The sequence below is a fragment of the Myotis davidii genome, unplaced genomic scaffold, assembly GCF_000327345.1.
Source record: "Myotis davidii unplaced genomic scaffold, ASM32734v1 scaffold30, whole genome shotgun sequence".
Taxonomy (NCBI): Eukaryota; Metazoa; Chordata; class Mammalia; order Chiroptera; family Vespertilionidae; genus Myotis; species Myotis davidii.
The window spans coordinates 3,422,353-3,439,209 of record NW_006282874.1 but is presented as its reverse complement, the minus strand read 5'-3'; the positions used below and the strand labels follow the sequence as shown (position 1 = coordinate 3,439,209).

The window sequence follows — 16,857 nt, the reverse complement described above, 5'->3', positions numbered from 1 at the left end:
TCATCATAAGTTTTCCCGCCAGGAGAGTTAGCTGACACCCTGGTGAGGAAGATATGGGTCCTAAGCCAGGGCAATCACGGTGGGGTGGAGGGGAGGAGAATGGCCTGGAACCTCACAGGAAACAAGAAGTCGTAAGGAACCCAAAGGGTCGAGAATAAAGTACATATTCGCAGGTGATGCTGTGAGCAGGCACCCAGGGCACAGAGATGCTAAGAAACTTGCCCCAAATGGCACAGTTAGTAAGTGGCAGTGGCCAGTACTAAATAGCACCCACCTTAAATGGTGGATTCGACATTTAAATGAGTGAATGCAGGTCACTCAGGCTGGCATCTGACACACAGCAAGCACTCGATGGAAATGAGCTGCTCACAGCACCACGCACACAGGAAGTGTGCCACAAAGAGGAGCCAGCACAGAACAGATGTGTCGGGTAAGTAAGGACATTATCCAACTATACTGAATAGCTTTCGTGCCCACAGCCGCCCAAGCACACTTCCAGCGCTACCTCCAAGACTCCAGCTGGTTGTGCAGATCTGTGACATTTCTTCAGTCCTGCTATGGAAGGCACACAGTGGGGGTGGGGAACCGTGCATGCTGGCTGGCAGGGCCGGGTCCCACCACCTTCTTGCTGCACCCTATCTCTGAGCCTGGGTTTCCTCAGCTGCAAACCGAGGTCAATCGCATGTCCCTGCTCACCAGCACGGATGTCCTGATGCTGCTTCGTGAGAGCAGAAACACCCCTGTACCAGTGAGCTCCTACTCCCTAGCCTTGCAGGGTTGCAATCAGGGAGTGCCTGAGGGGCAGGCGGGAAACGAATCCCCAAGTCCAAGGAATTCTAAGTAGGCATAACAGATACAGATAGAGATGCTTCATTGGGGAGACTATATGTATATATGTGTATGGGTGTGTATGTATGTATGTGTGTGTGTGTGTGTATATATATGTATATATCCTATATAATAAAAGCCTAATATGCTAAGTGTCTGACCGTTCAACCATTTGGCCAGTCGCTATGACGCACACTGACCACCAGGGGGCAGACACTCCAACCAGTAGGTTAGCTTACTGCTGGGATCCAGTCAATTGGGACTGGGCAAGACGGGCTGGACACACCCTGGAGCCAACCTCATGCAGTTCCTCTCTGGCTGGCCAATCTCCTATGGTCCCTCCAGAGCCTCTAAAATATTTCTTCTAATTAATTTCCTTCAATGTGCATGAATCCATGCTCCAGGCCACTAGTGTGTGTGTATATATATGGTCTTTGTCATGGAAAAGCCATGGGCAGCCGAGTCACCTCACCGGGAATCAACACTTCACCAGCACTCATCCTCTGAGGCTTTAGGCAAGTTTCCTTCTCTGGGCGATTGTTCTTCATCAATCCCTCAGAGTACGATAAGTCTTTGAACCTGTAGGGTGCTGACAAATAAAATATGCTGGCAACCTTTGCAGCTGTTAAAGGACGGGGCTGTGGATGAGATGCGGACAGATAATTTAAGTCTTTGTAAAAACAAGTTTGAAGATTCAGGAAATACAAAAGTGTCGTGAACAGAGCAGGGGCGGCAGGGGAAGGTATTGAGAAGGAAGCGGGAGGAGGAAGGGCGGGAAGGCCAGTGTGGCTGTCACAGGGTCAGCGTGGGGCACTTCCCCCCCACTCGAAGGCAGTGTTCCTTTTGATTCATTTCTGGGATTTTTTAAAATTGTCTTCCTTCCTGACAAAATGATCTCAGGGCTCAAACCCAAACCAATGACCAAAAACACAAAACACAACGTGCTGACGCATCAGTGTTTCTATCCATGGAAACACCAATGGAGAGGTCTGCCTGGTCCTTGCCCAGCCTGGGCAGCGGCTACAGCATCAGGGCTGATGAGGAATCTCAAGATCCGAAGGAGGTGTTTGACCTCCACACCCTCTAGGGCTCGCTCCTTCTGGCTCTGAAATGGCAAGTTTATATACTTCCCCTGAACCCTTACAAGTCCTGGAATCCCCCCGTCCCCCTCCGGTCCACGGACTCTCCATATTCTCAATTCTTCCTCGGTGCACCTTTGCCTAAGTTCTTCAAGGCCTCCCCACTGCGCGCATGTGCGTGTGCATGTGTGTGTGCATACGTGTGCTCGTTTGCTCGTCCACATGTGGCTCATTCTACTGTCCTGTCCTCCCAACAGCGACGTGGCAGACTCAGAACCCACGCCTCAGCCTGGTGGTCCTGGTGACGGAAAGGCTGAGCTGGAGAAGGCACTGACCTCAGGGTCCCTGTTTTCCAAGCATCGCACGGTCGGGAGGAAGAATGGGAGGCTCCGAGGCCACGGGGAACTTCCCAGGGAACGAAGAGCCGCTTGGTCTCCGCTGAGAGCCAGGACACAGACTGACACAGCGATTTACCCCACGAGGCTAGGCCCTCAGGAAGCAACCACTGCCGTCTCAGAAACAAACACAAATGAACTCGCCCTGGGTAACAGTGTGCTGGGCGAGGGCGGACCTCCCTTCACACTGACGTTGCCAGGGGAAGGGCACAAGCAGAAGTGAACTCTCTGATGGGTAACATGTGGAATTCATACTCCTGGACTCAATGCATAAAATGTACACATATATTAAAACTATGCATTTATTTTTCAGCGGCTACAATGCCTCCGGCAGTGGTGTAACAGCGAGGAGCCAAACAGGTCTGGTTTGCAGCTTAGCTCTACTGTGTGCCAGCTGTACCATCGGAACATTTACTGATTGGCTCTAAGCACCTACTCTCTCCCTAAAAAGTGGAGAGGCTCCTGCAAAGCTGTTGCAAGGATTAGAAATATGTAAAGAAATTAATATAGCCCCACCCGCCACAGAGCAGCTTAATAAACTGTGGCTATTACAATACTGTAGTGGCTCCTGATGCTCCTGAAGATTTGCAGCGTGGGAATGAATGCTGAAACATTTGCAGAAGGCTCCACAGTAAGAGTAGGTTTGCCCTTATTGGGGGGGCGAGGGGGTGATGGAGTGGGGGTTTTTAACGACTTCGCATGATCTAGCAATGCCACATGACTGCGGGGGTGCTGATAGATCAAGCCTAAGTCAGAGTCCAGTGACGGTGCATTACAGCAGGAAGTGAATCTGACACTAAAGCCTCAGCTTCAGAGTCAAGCTCAGCCCCCACCCCAGCTGGCCTGGGTAGGCGCAGGGCCCAGGAAAGCCACCCTGCTCCCCAAAATGGATGTGTGAGTCAAGAATCACATACATGTCAAGCTCCTGTCCATCACTCATGCTTGTGAGAGTAAGTCTGGGTGAAGCGCCCACAGCGTCTAGCACCACGAATGGACCTGACCTAGCAGCAGTTGGGAGACCTTGGGTGAGAACTACAAACCACCTGGAGACCTGGGAGACACATGGGTCCCAGGCTGGATCTTGGTCTTTTCCCTTCAACAGTACAACCTGAGCCAGGGAAAATGCCCACCACCAAGCCCCAAGCTCCTCATCTGAAAATTCAAGCGTCACATCACAGAAGGCTGTGAGGACTGATGATAATATACACGCCGGGAGCCTGCTAGCATTCCCAGTGTTTCTACCACTGGTCACGCTGGGACCCGAGCATCCACCTCCGGAGGCTGATGAAAAGATTAAATGATGCAACGTCTTGAACTTGGCATTGTTTCTAAGGGCTCACCAGGCTGAGCCATGGGGAGAGATAGCCACACTGCTCAACCCCTACAACCACCTCCCAACAGCCTCATCAGGAAGCCTGAGCCCATGGCTCTGCTGGTTCTGTTGGATCAGGGTGTCAGCGCTGCTAGAGTGTACACAGCTCTGGGAGAGGTGAGGGCTGTGGCACCTTATCAGGCATTCATACCTCCCAGTGAGTCATCGTAAGTTTTCCCCGCCAGGAGAGTTAGCTGACACCCTGGTGAGGAAGATATGGGTCCTAAGCCAGGGCAATCACGGTGGGGTGGAGGGGAGAATGGTCTGGAACCTCACAGGAAACAAGAAGTCGTAAAGGGACAAGGAGGATGAAGAAGGGAACCCAATGGGCAGGGAAGACCCCAATCATGGAAAGACCACGGGCCTTAGAGACACAAACTCCAGCTTCCCACTCACTGCACACCTGGGTCACCTCACCGTTTCTCTCTACGCTCAATTTTCTCATCTGCAGAATGAAGTGGGCACTGTTTACCTTCAGGATTCTCTGAGGACTCTTTAGGATACTACCTGTAAAGTATTCAGCTTGGAACCTGGAACATTCTACGAAGAGTCGAGCCCGACTTAAAGAAACCCACTCTGAGCTGAAATCCCCCTGGAAAACGGCTCCAGAAAGCCACATCTGCCGATCGGACTCCCCAAGGAAGCGGAGGCCCAGCACACTCTGAGGACGTCTCCGACCTGACAGGGGGTCTCTCCAAAGCCTCTGGAATTGAGAACGCACCACCCCAGAAGGCACTGCGGCTGGGTTCCAGGTTAGCCCAGGAAAGCCTCCTTAGTCAGGAGCCCATCATGTAACCAATTCGCACAACAGTGATGGGGCCAACTCAAGGACATCTGAAACACAACTAGGCTTTGGAAAAAAAACCATGTGCCACGTCTCAGAAAAGACCATCATTACAAAAAGGGCAACTGGGGAAATCTGAACACTGCCTGATATTTAGTGATATGGAGAACATGTTCAAAAAAATTTTTTTAAAGGTGATCATGGTACTGTGGTTCAGTTGTTGTTGTTTTTCAAGTTCTTATCTTTTAGAGACACATCCTAAAATATTCATGGATGAAATGAAACCATTTTGGTTGATTCAGGAAAATCAGGGGTGGGGGCAGAGAGGAGCACAGGGCCGGCCCAGGCAGGTCAGTGCTGAAGCTGAGTGACAAGTGTGTGAGATGCATACCCATCGCTCTACTTTTGTGCACATGTAAAAGCTAAAAACAAAAAAGGAACCAGAACAGGAGCATGCCCAAAGGGAAAAACCACTTGACCGGCTGAGCCACTAAGAAAAAAAGACCACGAAAGGTACATGCATGTGTACGGGGGATACTAATAATGCAAAGTATTACAAAATTACCCAATAATAAAAGCCTTTTTTTTTTTTAATGCCAAAGGTATTCTTTAAGTTACTAATTACTTGACAAAACCTCTCGGAGTCTGTCTCTCAGATGGTGAGCTATGGCAGCGTGAGGAGGGGATGACATGCGAGATGCGAAGGCAGAACTGACCACAGGTGTCAGCCTGCTGCTGTGTCAGGCCTGTGGCCTTGGACAAGTCATGGTAACTTTCTGAGCCTCACTTTTCTCCTCTGTGAAATGAGGAAATGGTGGCTTTGTTGCCTTACAAAGTGTTGTCTGGATAAAATGAGTCAAGTGATAGGAAAGCATTTTGTAAGTCGTAGCAGAGTTCTTGCTGGCAAGCAGACCCAGAGCACAGGGCTCCTAAAATCATATGATCCACTGCTCACCGTTTACAAAGGAAAGCCAGAGAGGCCGACTCTGAAACACCAAATCTCTCATTAATCCCCCCAGTGCCACCTCATGGACTGGCTGCCCGGACAGCAGCTATAAATGACCTACATTCAAACGCCTCCCACGCAGGAAGCAAGTCAGGGGGGAAATATTTGCCTTCCCACCTGCAGGATACTGTGTGTGTTTATGTGTGTGTGTGTTTCCACTGGGAGAGTAAACGAGCGTGACTCTTGGACTCCGGGGGAGGCGGCGGAGGGAGGGTGTGGGCCACGGAGCCCGGCAGACCCAGGTTTGATTCCTGGCTCCATCACACCTGGTGATGGGTGAGTTAGAAACAACCCACGTGAAGGACTCAGTCCAGGGCTGGGACTCAGAAATAAGAGCTACCACGGTCCCAGACACGGCTAACCGACAACCGGCAGGCTGCAGACCCCAAAAGACAGACCAAGAACTTGGCCGGGCATCCAGGTTTGCCATGAGTCTGTGATCCGATGTCTTACAAATTGAGTAACTGAGGGTTTCCCGATTGCTCTGTGTAATCGCAAGGCATGTAACTAAAAGTCCAGAGAGGTAGACGGCAGTATCCGGAAAACCTTTACCAGCGCTGCCCTCAACAAGTATAAATCACATGCCGTTTCACCACAATCCTCACTATTTTAGTCAAATTTATGAGTGCCAACTAGGTAAGGAAAAAAAAGAGAGGGAGGGATCAATCCATGGCCCTGAGGCACTTTCAATGTCAATGTACTAAACTGAAGACAGGTTTGAACATGAGTAAGTATATAATTGAGCTCATTAGCCAATCAATGACCATCATCCTCAAATCAGAGGGAAGAAATGCTACTTCTGTTGGTATTTAATAGCCAGGAAGTTCTTATTCAACTCTAACCTAAATACCTCATGCCTCACCGAAAGCCTACTTACTCCCTGATGGTTCTACTTGTTACTCTTCTATTCACAAGCATTTTTTTCTCAAGGCCCCATGGGAGGTGGAAGGAGCATGGGGTGGGCCGAATCCTTTCTAAGGCTGGGAATCCTTCCTGAGCCTGGCTCGTCATTGGCCAGCAGAACTGCTGGATTAAATTAAATGAGATGATGTGTGTTGGGCATCCAGCACAGCACCCAGCATACAGTAGGTGCTTAATTGTAGTGTTCGCATAACCTGAATTTGCTCAAACTCTCCTCACAGATGCAGATGCCTGGGATGGTGATGGTGTGATGGGACTTGGCACCACTGTACTTACCGGGAGGCAGCGCGTTCACCCGCACGGCTGTGAAAATCTCAGTTATTAAGGCGGCAGCAGCTGCTGGGCCAGCAGTGAAGGCTTATTTTGCTTTGCACTTTGTGCAAATAAGAAGGGAGTATCTAATTTTATATAAGTGCTATTAATGCGAATAAACATTACGAGGAAAAGGAAATGGGCTTCATAAAAAATGATTAATGAAACACAAAGGAAGACTCCTCACACTTTGAGAAAATGAAGACGCCCACATTTTATTCTGCATGTCACTGGTCAGCGGAGAAGCCACTTAGGGGAGGAAAGCCGTTAGCCCTCGGCAGACCTTTCAGCAGCGCCTGTTACTGCGCACAGAGAGGCGGCCAGGCAAACCAGAAAAGGCCCCGAACCCGGCCCATCCCCCGCCCCCCCTGCCCCATCTCCGTCCACCTTGCCGCCACGGAAAGCTATTTCTGCTCTCTGTGGATCGAGGCGGCAACGGGGAGTTTTTCCTCTGCCCACAGCCTGTGCGGAATGTTGGTCTTTCCTGACCACATCAGGAAAGCTGCAGCTAGAGGCACAGGGCTGACCACAGCCTTTCAAAGTGCCCAAATGAGTACCGTGCGGGGGGGAGCTTGCAGAGAGGTGGGGCAGAGAAACTGCTGCCCGGGCCCCACCGCTTCTCCTGAGAACCGTGAGGCCCTGGCTTCTCCACTCGGTTGTCACTCGGAAACGGATGAGGATGACGGGTCCAGAGAGCTCGGTCCTCGTCCCAGCCTGGCTGTGTGCTCTGGGTGGACGACCCCCACACCCAGTCCCTGCCTGAGGGGAGGCTTAGCCCCGCCCATCACCTAACCCCGCCAACATGGCCAAGTGCTCTCCTAACCTAAGCTGGTCCCATCAGATCCGCCCCGCCGAGATTCGAGATTCGTTCGGCTGGACTAGGGCACTGGGCTGGGGGCACGTAGGGCTGGGGCTGCCATCCTCTGCGTTCCCCCCAAATAGAACACCCTAATTTCCCACTATTCTTGCCACTCACGTTCCGTAAGTCCTTCCAATGAACCCTCATGTTGCCTGATTTAGCTCTATTTTGTTTTCTGGGGGTGAGTCCAACACCCTTGGGTTTTCTGGGCCTCAGCTTCCTCCCCGTAGAAAAGAGGGAATGGACGGATGGTCTCGAGGGCCCTGCCCAGCTCTGTCGAGTTTTTCATAATAACAGAGTCACCGTGCCAGGTGCCAGGCTGCACACTGGGACACGGCCGTCCTTGCCCAGCCTGAGCACAGTGCTACAGAATCCAAGCTACCCGGGCTGTACTCACAGCAGAAAGAGCTTGGAAGAGCTTCTATTTCCCTCCATCCGAAGCACATCTGGCAGGAACAAAGATGGCCTAGCTCACCGTAGCCAACTCCGCTTTCCGTAATAGTTGGTACCAAAATGCCATCGTGTTTTGGGCTTTTCCTCCCTGGCACTGGAGGTTCTGCTGTTGTCTTCCTAGCTCCTGGGTGGCTAAAGTGGGTGCTGTCTTCTATACTGCAGTTCTTTGGGGAAAATTATAGCGTAGTCTCCACATTAACATTCGGTTCTTACATAAGTGGATGCAAACGGCACCACGTCCGGGGCTGCTCGACATGCTCCAGGCAGGAAGAGCCCGCCGTGAGCTCCCGATTCTGTGAGGACCAAATGGGATCAGGTGCCGGTGCCCCAGGTCTGACCTGCCCCCTGCCCCACTGACACTGAAGAGTCATGAGGTACACAGAGACTCAAGTTCAAGGATAGATCCTGTTCACTTTAAGGCGCTGCCTCCAAACCAAAACAGAATTCCTGTGGTCTCAGTGCTTCACGCTGGAATCGGGAAGGCACATAAGCCAGCGGCCATGGCCAGGGCCAAGGCACAAATGCACCCCCAGCGCCTGCCCACAAATAACCACAAATACCTGCATTCATTATGCAACCGAGAAAGTGGCTCCTTACCCAGAAGCCCCAGCAGAAGTCAAAGGGGCCAGCACTGCCCTGGCTTTGATGCACCAATGGAAGGGACATGGTGGAGGGGTGGAGGGGAGGAAACAGAAAGAATGGGCAGCGACACAGGAAGCAGGGACAGTGCGACGCACCCCCTTACTTGGGAGTAGCACCCACAAGGACTGAGTATACAGTATAAGCGAGCTGACAGTCTGTTTCAGATCAAACTGGCTTTGACCATGACCCCGAAAGGTCAAAGTGTTCAGTGGTGCCTCTAGTCCCATATCTGCGCCTCCAATATCAGGTGCTTGACGGCATACACCGGCTCTGCCACCTGACTCACCACCCACCTTCCGAAATGAGTCCACCGAGTCTCCTCCTCACACTTACACATTCAAGGGTCTAGTCCAGTAGCGATAAACAGCGACAGCAATGAGGACGTAAGAATAATCTTGCTCAGCTGGTGTGGCTCTGCGGTTGAGCGTTAACCCAGGAACCAAGAGATTGCTGGTTCGATTCCTGGTCAGGGCACATGCCCGGGTTGCTAACTCGATCCCAGTAGGGGTACGTGCAGGAGGCAGCCAATCGATGATGTTTCTCTCTCATTGATGTTCCTATCTCTCTATCCCTCCTCCCCTCCTCTCTGATATCAATAAAAAGACATTATAAAAAAAATAATCTTTTATTGAGCACTCACTGTGCCAGGCACTGTTCTCAGCACCTGACAGACACTGACTCACTAAGAGGTAGATACTCTCTCCAAGAGGAAACAAAGACACACACTGGGAGGTGATGGGGCTGCAATTAACCCTGCAATTAACCTCTTCCTCCTCAACCCAAATGTCGCCACTGCCATCTCCCCATGGAGGAATGCTTCTGCCGGCCCCACAGGAGGGAGGCTGACTAACGTGACTGCTTCAACCCCGCCCTGCACCAGGCCACACTTTACGAGCAATGAAGCCAACTGAGTGCCTCACCTGCATGATCTCCTTCAACACTCAGAACTCCATTTAGCAAACGAGGAAACCAAGGCTTAGCTGCAAAGTGATCCCCAGCCCATCACTTACTCATGTTTAAGTAACACATGTGGGAACAGCTGAGGCCACCGTCTGGCTCCAGTCCCCAGGGACTAGGTTACGTAAATGGAAACCACCTCTCCGAGGCTCCCCTGACTCACAGACATAAGGGCACCTATCCGGGCAGTGGCTGAATGTCCAAGCCCACACCAGTGCTTCTAGTGAAAGCCTTAGCCCGACACCAGGGAGTCCTGTGATCTATGCGGTGGCCTCACACGGATCGTAGTATGTCTTGTGAGAGAGCAGACTGGCCTGCAAGATCAGGTTCCTCAATTCAAGTTCACTCTCCACCCATCCTACTTGGAAGCAAGTTCTAGGGAGCAGCAAGGGAAGAGCTCCCCACATCCCCCGCAAAAACTCCAGCCTCCACAGCCTTTGTGAGCAGAGTGCAAAGAGCCAGGGCTGGGAGTCAGGACCCCTGAACATTCAGATCTAATTTCCTTCCCACCGTTAGGCCTCGGTCTTCTCTCTGAGCCTTGGTTTATTCATATGTAAGAAAATGACAGAATGCAATCTGACATTGGATGGCAGATATGGAAGAGGTTTTTAAAGCCTAAAGATGGTATATAAAGGGCAAACAGCATTAGCTTGGAATACCTGGCCAACAGGTTTCAGCCTTGTTTTAGAAAGAGCTTGAGTTCAGTTCCTTCTCTTTGCTTCTGCAGGCAAATGCATCTTCCTGGGCTGACCTATGCTGGTGATCTCTGGCTGGGGTCAGAGGGTGGGGCCAGAGCCCAGAGCTGTGAGTGGGACTGTGTACAAGGGCAGGCTTGTCCACCTTTTGCTGTTTTATCTTCCAGAGATCAGGGATAAGCTAAGGACATGGTCTTTACCTTAAGCAACATGCAGGGCCAGCCTGCATTTTCTGTAAACCTTTCCTGAGGCCACTTTCTCAGGAGGACTGCACCCTAGCCGAGCAGCTGCTATATAAATAAGCACTTCCTATTAAGTTATTCACTTCCAACATTTCAGAGAACCAAAGAGCTTGCATTCCGGAACACTGGGAGCCACGGAACGAGCTCTCACCTCAAGCCCTGGCCACAGAGGCCCTGTGGGTGACAGTCCACGGAATGACGCTGGAGGACCTGAAAGCATGGCTGATGCCCCAAAGAGCCGGGGTCAAAAGGAAGCACAGAGGAAGTCTGACTAGCATGCCGGAAGATGCCACAGAATGGGGTTAATTCCCAAACCCACTACTTATGTGGTGCAACCTTGGGCAAGGACTTATCTGCTGGGGGGCGGGGGGTCAATGAAAATAGTAGGGTGAATGCAAGTGTTAAATATGAATAGGGCTTGCGCGTAGTTGGAAAGCTAATAACTGGTCATTACTGTTGTTGTGACAGAATGAATCTTGATGGTGAATCTACATGCTACAGCTTCGTTCTCATTCAGCCAAAAATCCCATGCCTTCTGGAAAGACTGCACACCTGGCCTGAACATCTGAAGCCAAGCGAGCCTCTAACGCAAGGCCCACCCTTGATTGTTGGCCCCTGAAGAAAACTCAGACCACTTCTCAAGGGCAAAGCTGTTGATCTGCGTATCTCCAGGGCCTAGCACACTGCTGGGCACATCACAGGCACCGTGTTCAGGGACTGGAAGCTCCGTGGAGTGATTTCGCTTGTGTTGCTGGGGTGAATGCCCGTGGTCTTTCCTATGCACTGCCCTTTTCTACCTCGTTAAGAGTGACAGCCCTTTTTATCTCCTTCTCAAAGGCCATTCGTTTCCCCGTAACACAATCCAGATAACCACTCCAATACCTCAGCTAGGCTTGGCAAAGCGATGTGTACATAGCAGGTGCTCCCCAAAAATGTACTGACACCCAAGTGAGTTCCCACATCTGAATCTGAAAAACCGTAAGTAAATATTTGAAAGCAGTGGGGGAACATGGTGTAGTTAAGTATTGCCATTAAGAACCCCCTGGAATGTGAACATGAGGAAAAACTAAGCCACTTAGCAACTTAGGCACCGCTGTTTCATGAGACAGAAATTAGAAGGTGCCATGAAAGCAAAGCTCCGATGTCCTCTCCCAAGCCAGTGAAATAGGCCTTTGCAGACATTCAGAACGTCTATGCTCTGTCTTAACCACTTAAGGATTTCCCAACTCCATTTGCTTATAGCCATTGGACCCCAGAGACAAATCACTTCATCTCCAGGCCTGTTTTCTTCCCTGTAAAATGGAGATATACAATGGTCCCTTCCTTCCTACAGCCCATAGGAGGGTTAAATGAGAGCATGCATGCCATCTGCCCACGTCGGGCCTGGCACAGAGCAGCTGCTCAATAAATGGGCAGAACATGCCTCCTCCATCGTTACCACGGATAAAAGACTGGCTCAATATTAAGTAACCAAGCACACCTTTGCTGGACTCTCCCTTTCACCAAGCACTAAGCATGGACCAATCCAAGCCTTGATTTTTTATTTAATTTTTTTTTGTTAATCCTCACCCGAGGATACTTTCCATTGGTTTTTAGGGAGAGTGGAAGAGAGAGGGAGAGACAGAGAGAAACACTGATGAGAGAAAAACACATTGGTTGGTTGCTTCCTGCACGAGCCCCGACCAGGTCCTGGGCCTGGAAAGAGCCTGCGATCAAGGCATGTGCCCTTGACCGGAATCGAATCTGGGACCCTTTGGTCCGCAGGCCGATGCTCTATCCACTGAGCCAAACCGGCTAGGGCCCATCCAAGTCTTTAAACAGAGGGTCTCTCCTACTGCCTCCCCCGACAGTGGTCCTGGAATGCCTGCTTGCTCCATCCTCGGGAAAACTGTCTTCTCCTCGCCTCCTAGTCATTTACTCATAACTTCCAAACGGTCACGAGTGAAACAGCGCACGTCAGTGTGCTCTGGCTGCTGAATAAGCAAAACACTGGCTTTCTGCTTGGAAAACACTCTCGCACCAGGATGAAACCTTGGCAGCCAACCCACTCCTGCTTCCCAAAGGCAGCCACTCACTGTGTGCCAGCCACATCCTGACTCCCCGGGTCCTGGGGGACCCTTCGCCCCCAGAGGCGAAGACCAGAAGAGACTCTGGCTCTTTTACCATATTTCTGACCCCCTTCCTAGAGTGCTCGTAGGGAGAGATTTCAGTAAAGGCCCCGACATCTGCAAAACACACTCTCTGCCAGTGACGTAGCAAAAGGGAGAGGGTGGGTTAAACGCAGATTCCAAGCTAGGAGCTCAATACCGGTTTTTAGTTGAGACTTAACGCATGTTAATTAGGAACCCAAAGAGCAAAATAGTAAACGAACCGAAAGACATTTAATTACTAGAACTAGAAAAGATTTTTTTAAAAGAAATAATTCCAAGCTGCCCAAGTTAATATCTATTCCTGAGTTTCCACATCACAAAAAAAGCACCCAAAAGTTCTATTACTAAGAATAACCACACGATAACACAAACAGTGTTCTAAACTAGCGGTCGCCAACTGTTGGTCTGCAGACCTCTGGTGGTCTGTGAGGTCCGAAAGGTTGGCAACCGCTGTCCTAAAGGTCCCAAGTATCTCACTTGTAAAGCACATACCAACAAGATTTGGTGCTTTGCTCTGAAACTTTTAATATTCTTAAGGCCCATATTTTTTAAGAGCCGAATTCTGATCCACTTAAGATACGTGCAATAATGTACCCCCGACACACATGTAAGCTCGGGGCAGGGGCAGGGGGAGGGGGATTCGACCCTGTGGTTATCTATATATATAAAAGGCTAATATGCTAAGTGTCTGTCTGGGTAATGATGTCATGGCTTCACCGAGCTTCCTCTCCCTAGCAACTAGCCTCCTTGCAGTTTCTTCAGCCCAGAAACACAACTTGCTTTATACTGAGGTGCAAACAAACATTTCACACTTTAACCAAATGTCTGTGAAGCGTTTTTCCCGTGCCTCATCTCATTTGATCCTCACAGAAGTCCTGGAGTAGGTAGACAGGAGACTCAGTGGAATCCTATTTTCTTTTCATTAGCTGGAAAACGGAGATTTAGAAAGCTTAGAAACCTGACCCGACTGAAAAGAAGGAATGATGGACCTTGAAAATGACTTCAGGTTTTCTCTTTGTGCAGAATATAGTCAAACACTGCTATAATTAAGTATTTTACCCTTTGTTCTCCCTGTGTGATCTACAATAATAATCTGCTTTGTGTTGATATTTACTGCTGTGCTGCTGACAATTACTTGAAAGAGAAGTTGGGGTGCTTCACTGGGCTGGAAAAAGTTCAGCTACAACAGAAAGCAGGTCTAATTAAGCAAGTTTATTCTATGTATATAAAAGGCTAAGATGACTTGTGCATGCGGGATACATATAAAGCTCTCGCTGGCACCAATCGCATGTGTGTTTCCATCGTCAATTGTGAATTTGGTTGACACTTCTATTATAGAGAAAGGGTTAATAGCGATATTAAAATATTTCTTCTAATTAATTTCCTTTCAACGTGAACAAATTTGTGCACCGGGCCACTAGTCTATCAATAAGAAACTAAAGGGTATGTTTCACATTTATGCAAATGAAAATCACTTATGAGTTCAACTTCATGGACTATGATTCAAGAGTTAAAAGACACAGACTGGGTACAATGACTTCCTAACCAGTACTGTACTGAAGTTCAGAAAAGAGAGTTACAAAATTACTGTGCCATTCTGAGTGAAACAGTTACTGTTATATTTTTGAGACCATGAGTATTATCAATGTACTCTAACATGACACTTTTAAACTTCTAGCCTGGTTCCAATTCCTTCTCAAGTTCATAGATAACCACATCTGTATTATGACTGATCTATTTTTCTAACCTTGCAAAACAGCAACACACACCACACATACACATCCCCTTGCATTTGCTTTTAAATTTAGTTACCTACAACTAAGACCAAGAGCAACATTTATCGTATCCTCTGTGGTTGCTGAAATTATGGGCACATACCCCTACAAATAGCATCTCCAACTACTTACCCTTATCACACCCCAAACAGAATGCAGTAACAGTATCTGAATGTGCAGACAGGGAAAGTTAAAACAACCGACAGCGCTATTAGCAGGCACGGAAGAAGTTATCGAGAAGGAAAATAACCGCTCAGTCTAATCAATGGGACATCCTTTAGAGGCATGTACAATTAGTACAGAAAAAAGGATGCAAAATGCTCCGACATCAGCATGTTCCAATTCATCACAATTAAGTGAAGGACTGAGCCCCCATGGGGGTGAATGCCTGGCAACTCCATGTAATCCTGGACACTAAGCATCAGGCTAGCACAAGGCTGACCGTTCACAAAGAAGGAAAAAAAGGAAAAGAAAAAAGATCCATTTACCTCTAGCTTACAAACACACCTAGTTCGGTGATATTTCTCCAACTGAATCTCAAAATTCAGTTCCATCACCATCATTAACTTCAGAAAGAACGCTGGAAAGCATCCTCAACTGGCAGGAAACGTTCAGACTAATTTGCAGTACCTGGCAGGCAAGATGGGACCCAGTACCAGCAGAAATCTCTCCTAAAATTTAGGACCTGGGCGGCGGGGGTGTGGCTCCCTGGCCCCAAACATCCCCAGCTCGGGAATCAAGACACTCTGAATGGCTCAGTGGTTGAGTGTCAATCTATGAACCAGTAGCTCGAGGTTTGATTCCAGGTCAGGGCGAATGCCCAGGTTGCAGGCTCAATCCCCAATGGGGGGACACGCAGGAGGCAGATGATCAATAATTCTCTCTCATCACTAATGTTTCTTTCTCTCTCTCCCTCTCCCTTCCTCTCTGAAATCAATAAAAATATATTAAAAAAAAAAAGATACTCTGACTGCCAGGCAGCAGCTGCAAGTGGAGGCAAGGAGGGGGTCCCAGGAGGGGCAGGGGTGAGGCACTGACCACCTACCTGGACCTACCTCCTCGAGCAGCGGACTCGTTTCTGCAGTTATGCTTCAGAAGACCAGAGCTACATGCAACCTGGTCTGAAGAGCAAGCAGCAGAAACCGTACCAAGAGCATTGCCCAAGCTTTTCAATGTTAAAGAGGGCTCCCCAGATCTCAAATAAGCCAACCCTGGAGAATCCATCTGGACAACACGGTCTGCCTCCCTAACTCCCCCCAGTGCTGTCTTCTGCAGCTGAAATAGGTATGGCTTGCTGGGAGGGGAGTGGTGCTTTACGGCACTTATAGCTGGTGCCAAGCTCCAGGGCAAATGTCCTATTTTCATGGAGGTTCAGTCTTTCACAGCGGTGGGGTCCCCCCTTACCTACCCCTCTCACCCTATTGCTAATTCACTTAACGTTGTAAAGGAAACAACTCCGACCTTGGCCCTGTCCCCAGACACCCATAAGGTTCTCTGGAGGGTCTGCCTGGGAGGAGCTGTTCTTCTGCAGCCTCTGGTCTCAGCTCCGACACAAGGGCCTCTGGTCTCAGTTCACCGCTCAGAGTGCCCTGCAGGCAGGTCCTGCTGGCGCAGCAGCTCAGGCATAACTGAACCCTCTGATGAGGGGGCCGTGGGGGCTTGTCTGCACAGATCTCTCTTCCACCCAGGACTGTAGGCCCCGGACTAGGTCAGGGATTCCGGGGTGGGAGCAGTCCCGGCCGGAGTCCCCTCTCATTCCTTTAGGATTTTTGCCTCAGCCTTGCCAAGCCCTGGAGCAGTGCATTCACTGACCATCTCCCTGCCCCTCGCTGCTGACTGTGGCCACGTTGCTTCCCCTCCCTCTGCCCCCCGTGGCCTGGCGCCACCTCCTTCTCGGGTTATGACAGGGTCAGGATGATGTGGAAAGCATCTAGCAGACTGCCCGACACCCAGGAAGGGTGTCGGGCGACAGATAGGGAGAGGCCATCCCTCTTCTTCCCGGGGGCAGGGGGGGAGGGGTGTCCAGAGCCCGCTCAGCCCTCGGCCCACCTCCAGCCTCCCGGGCTCAGCACCCGGGCATGGGGGGGCAGGCGGAGGCTGCACACCCCAGGTCCCCCTTGTACCCGGGAGCGGGGGTCCCGGAGGGGGTGTGGCTCTGCAGCCCCAAACATCCCCGGCTCAGGAATCCAGGCGATTAGATGCCAGGCAAGCCGGGCAGCAGCTGAGAGCGGAGGCTCCGCGGGTTCCCGCGGGGCGCGCCGGCCGCGACCTACCTCCTCCAGCAGCGTCACGGTGTTCCTGCAGTTGTGCAGCCGCGTGGTGAAGCTGGACGTGGTGGGCGAGTTGTAGTCCTCGGTGGTCTCGGCGATGAACTCGGACACGGAGAT

General features: G+C 50.4%; 1 protein-coding gene across 4 annotated transcripts in view; it reads right to left on the bottom strand.

Annotated features, from left to right (window-relative positions):
- ASAP1 (ArfGAP with SH3 domain, ankyrin repeat and PH domain 1) overlaps positions 1-16,857 on the bottom strand; it is a 189,913-nt gene that overhangs the window by 149,172 nt on the left and 23,884 nt on the right. For all 4 annotated transcript variants that reach the window (XM_015561615.1, XM_015561623.1, XM_015561619.1 and 1 more), the window contains exon 4: positions 16,744-16,857. In XM_015561615.1, coding sequence (XP_015417101.1) covers positions 16,744-16,857 — 114 coding nt within the window. The remainder of the gene's footprint in view (positions 1-16,743) is intronic.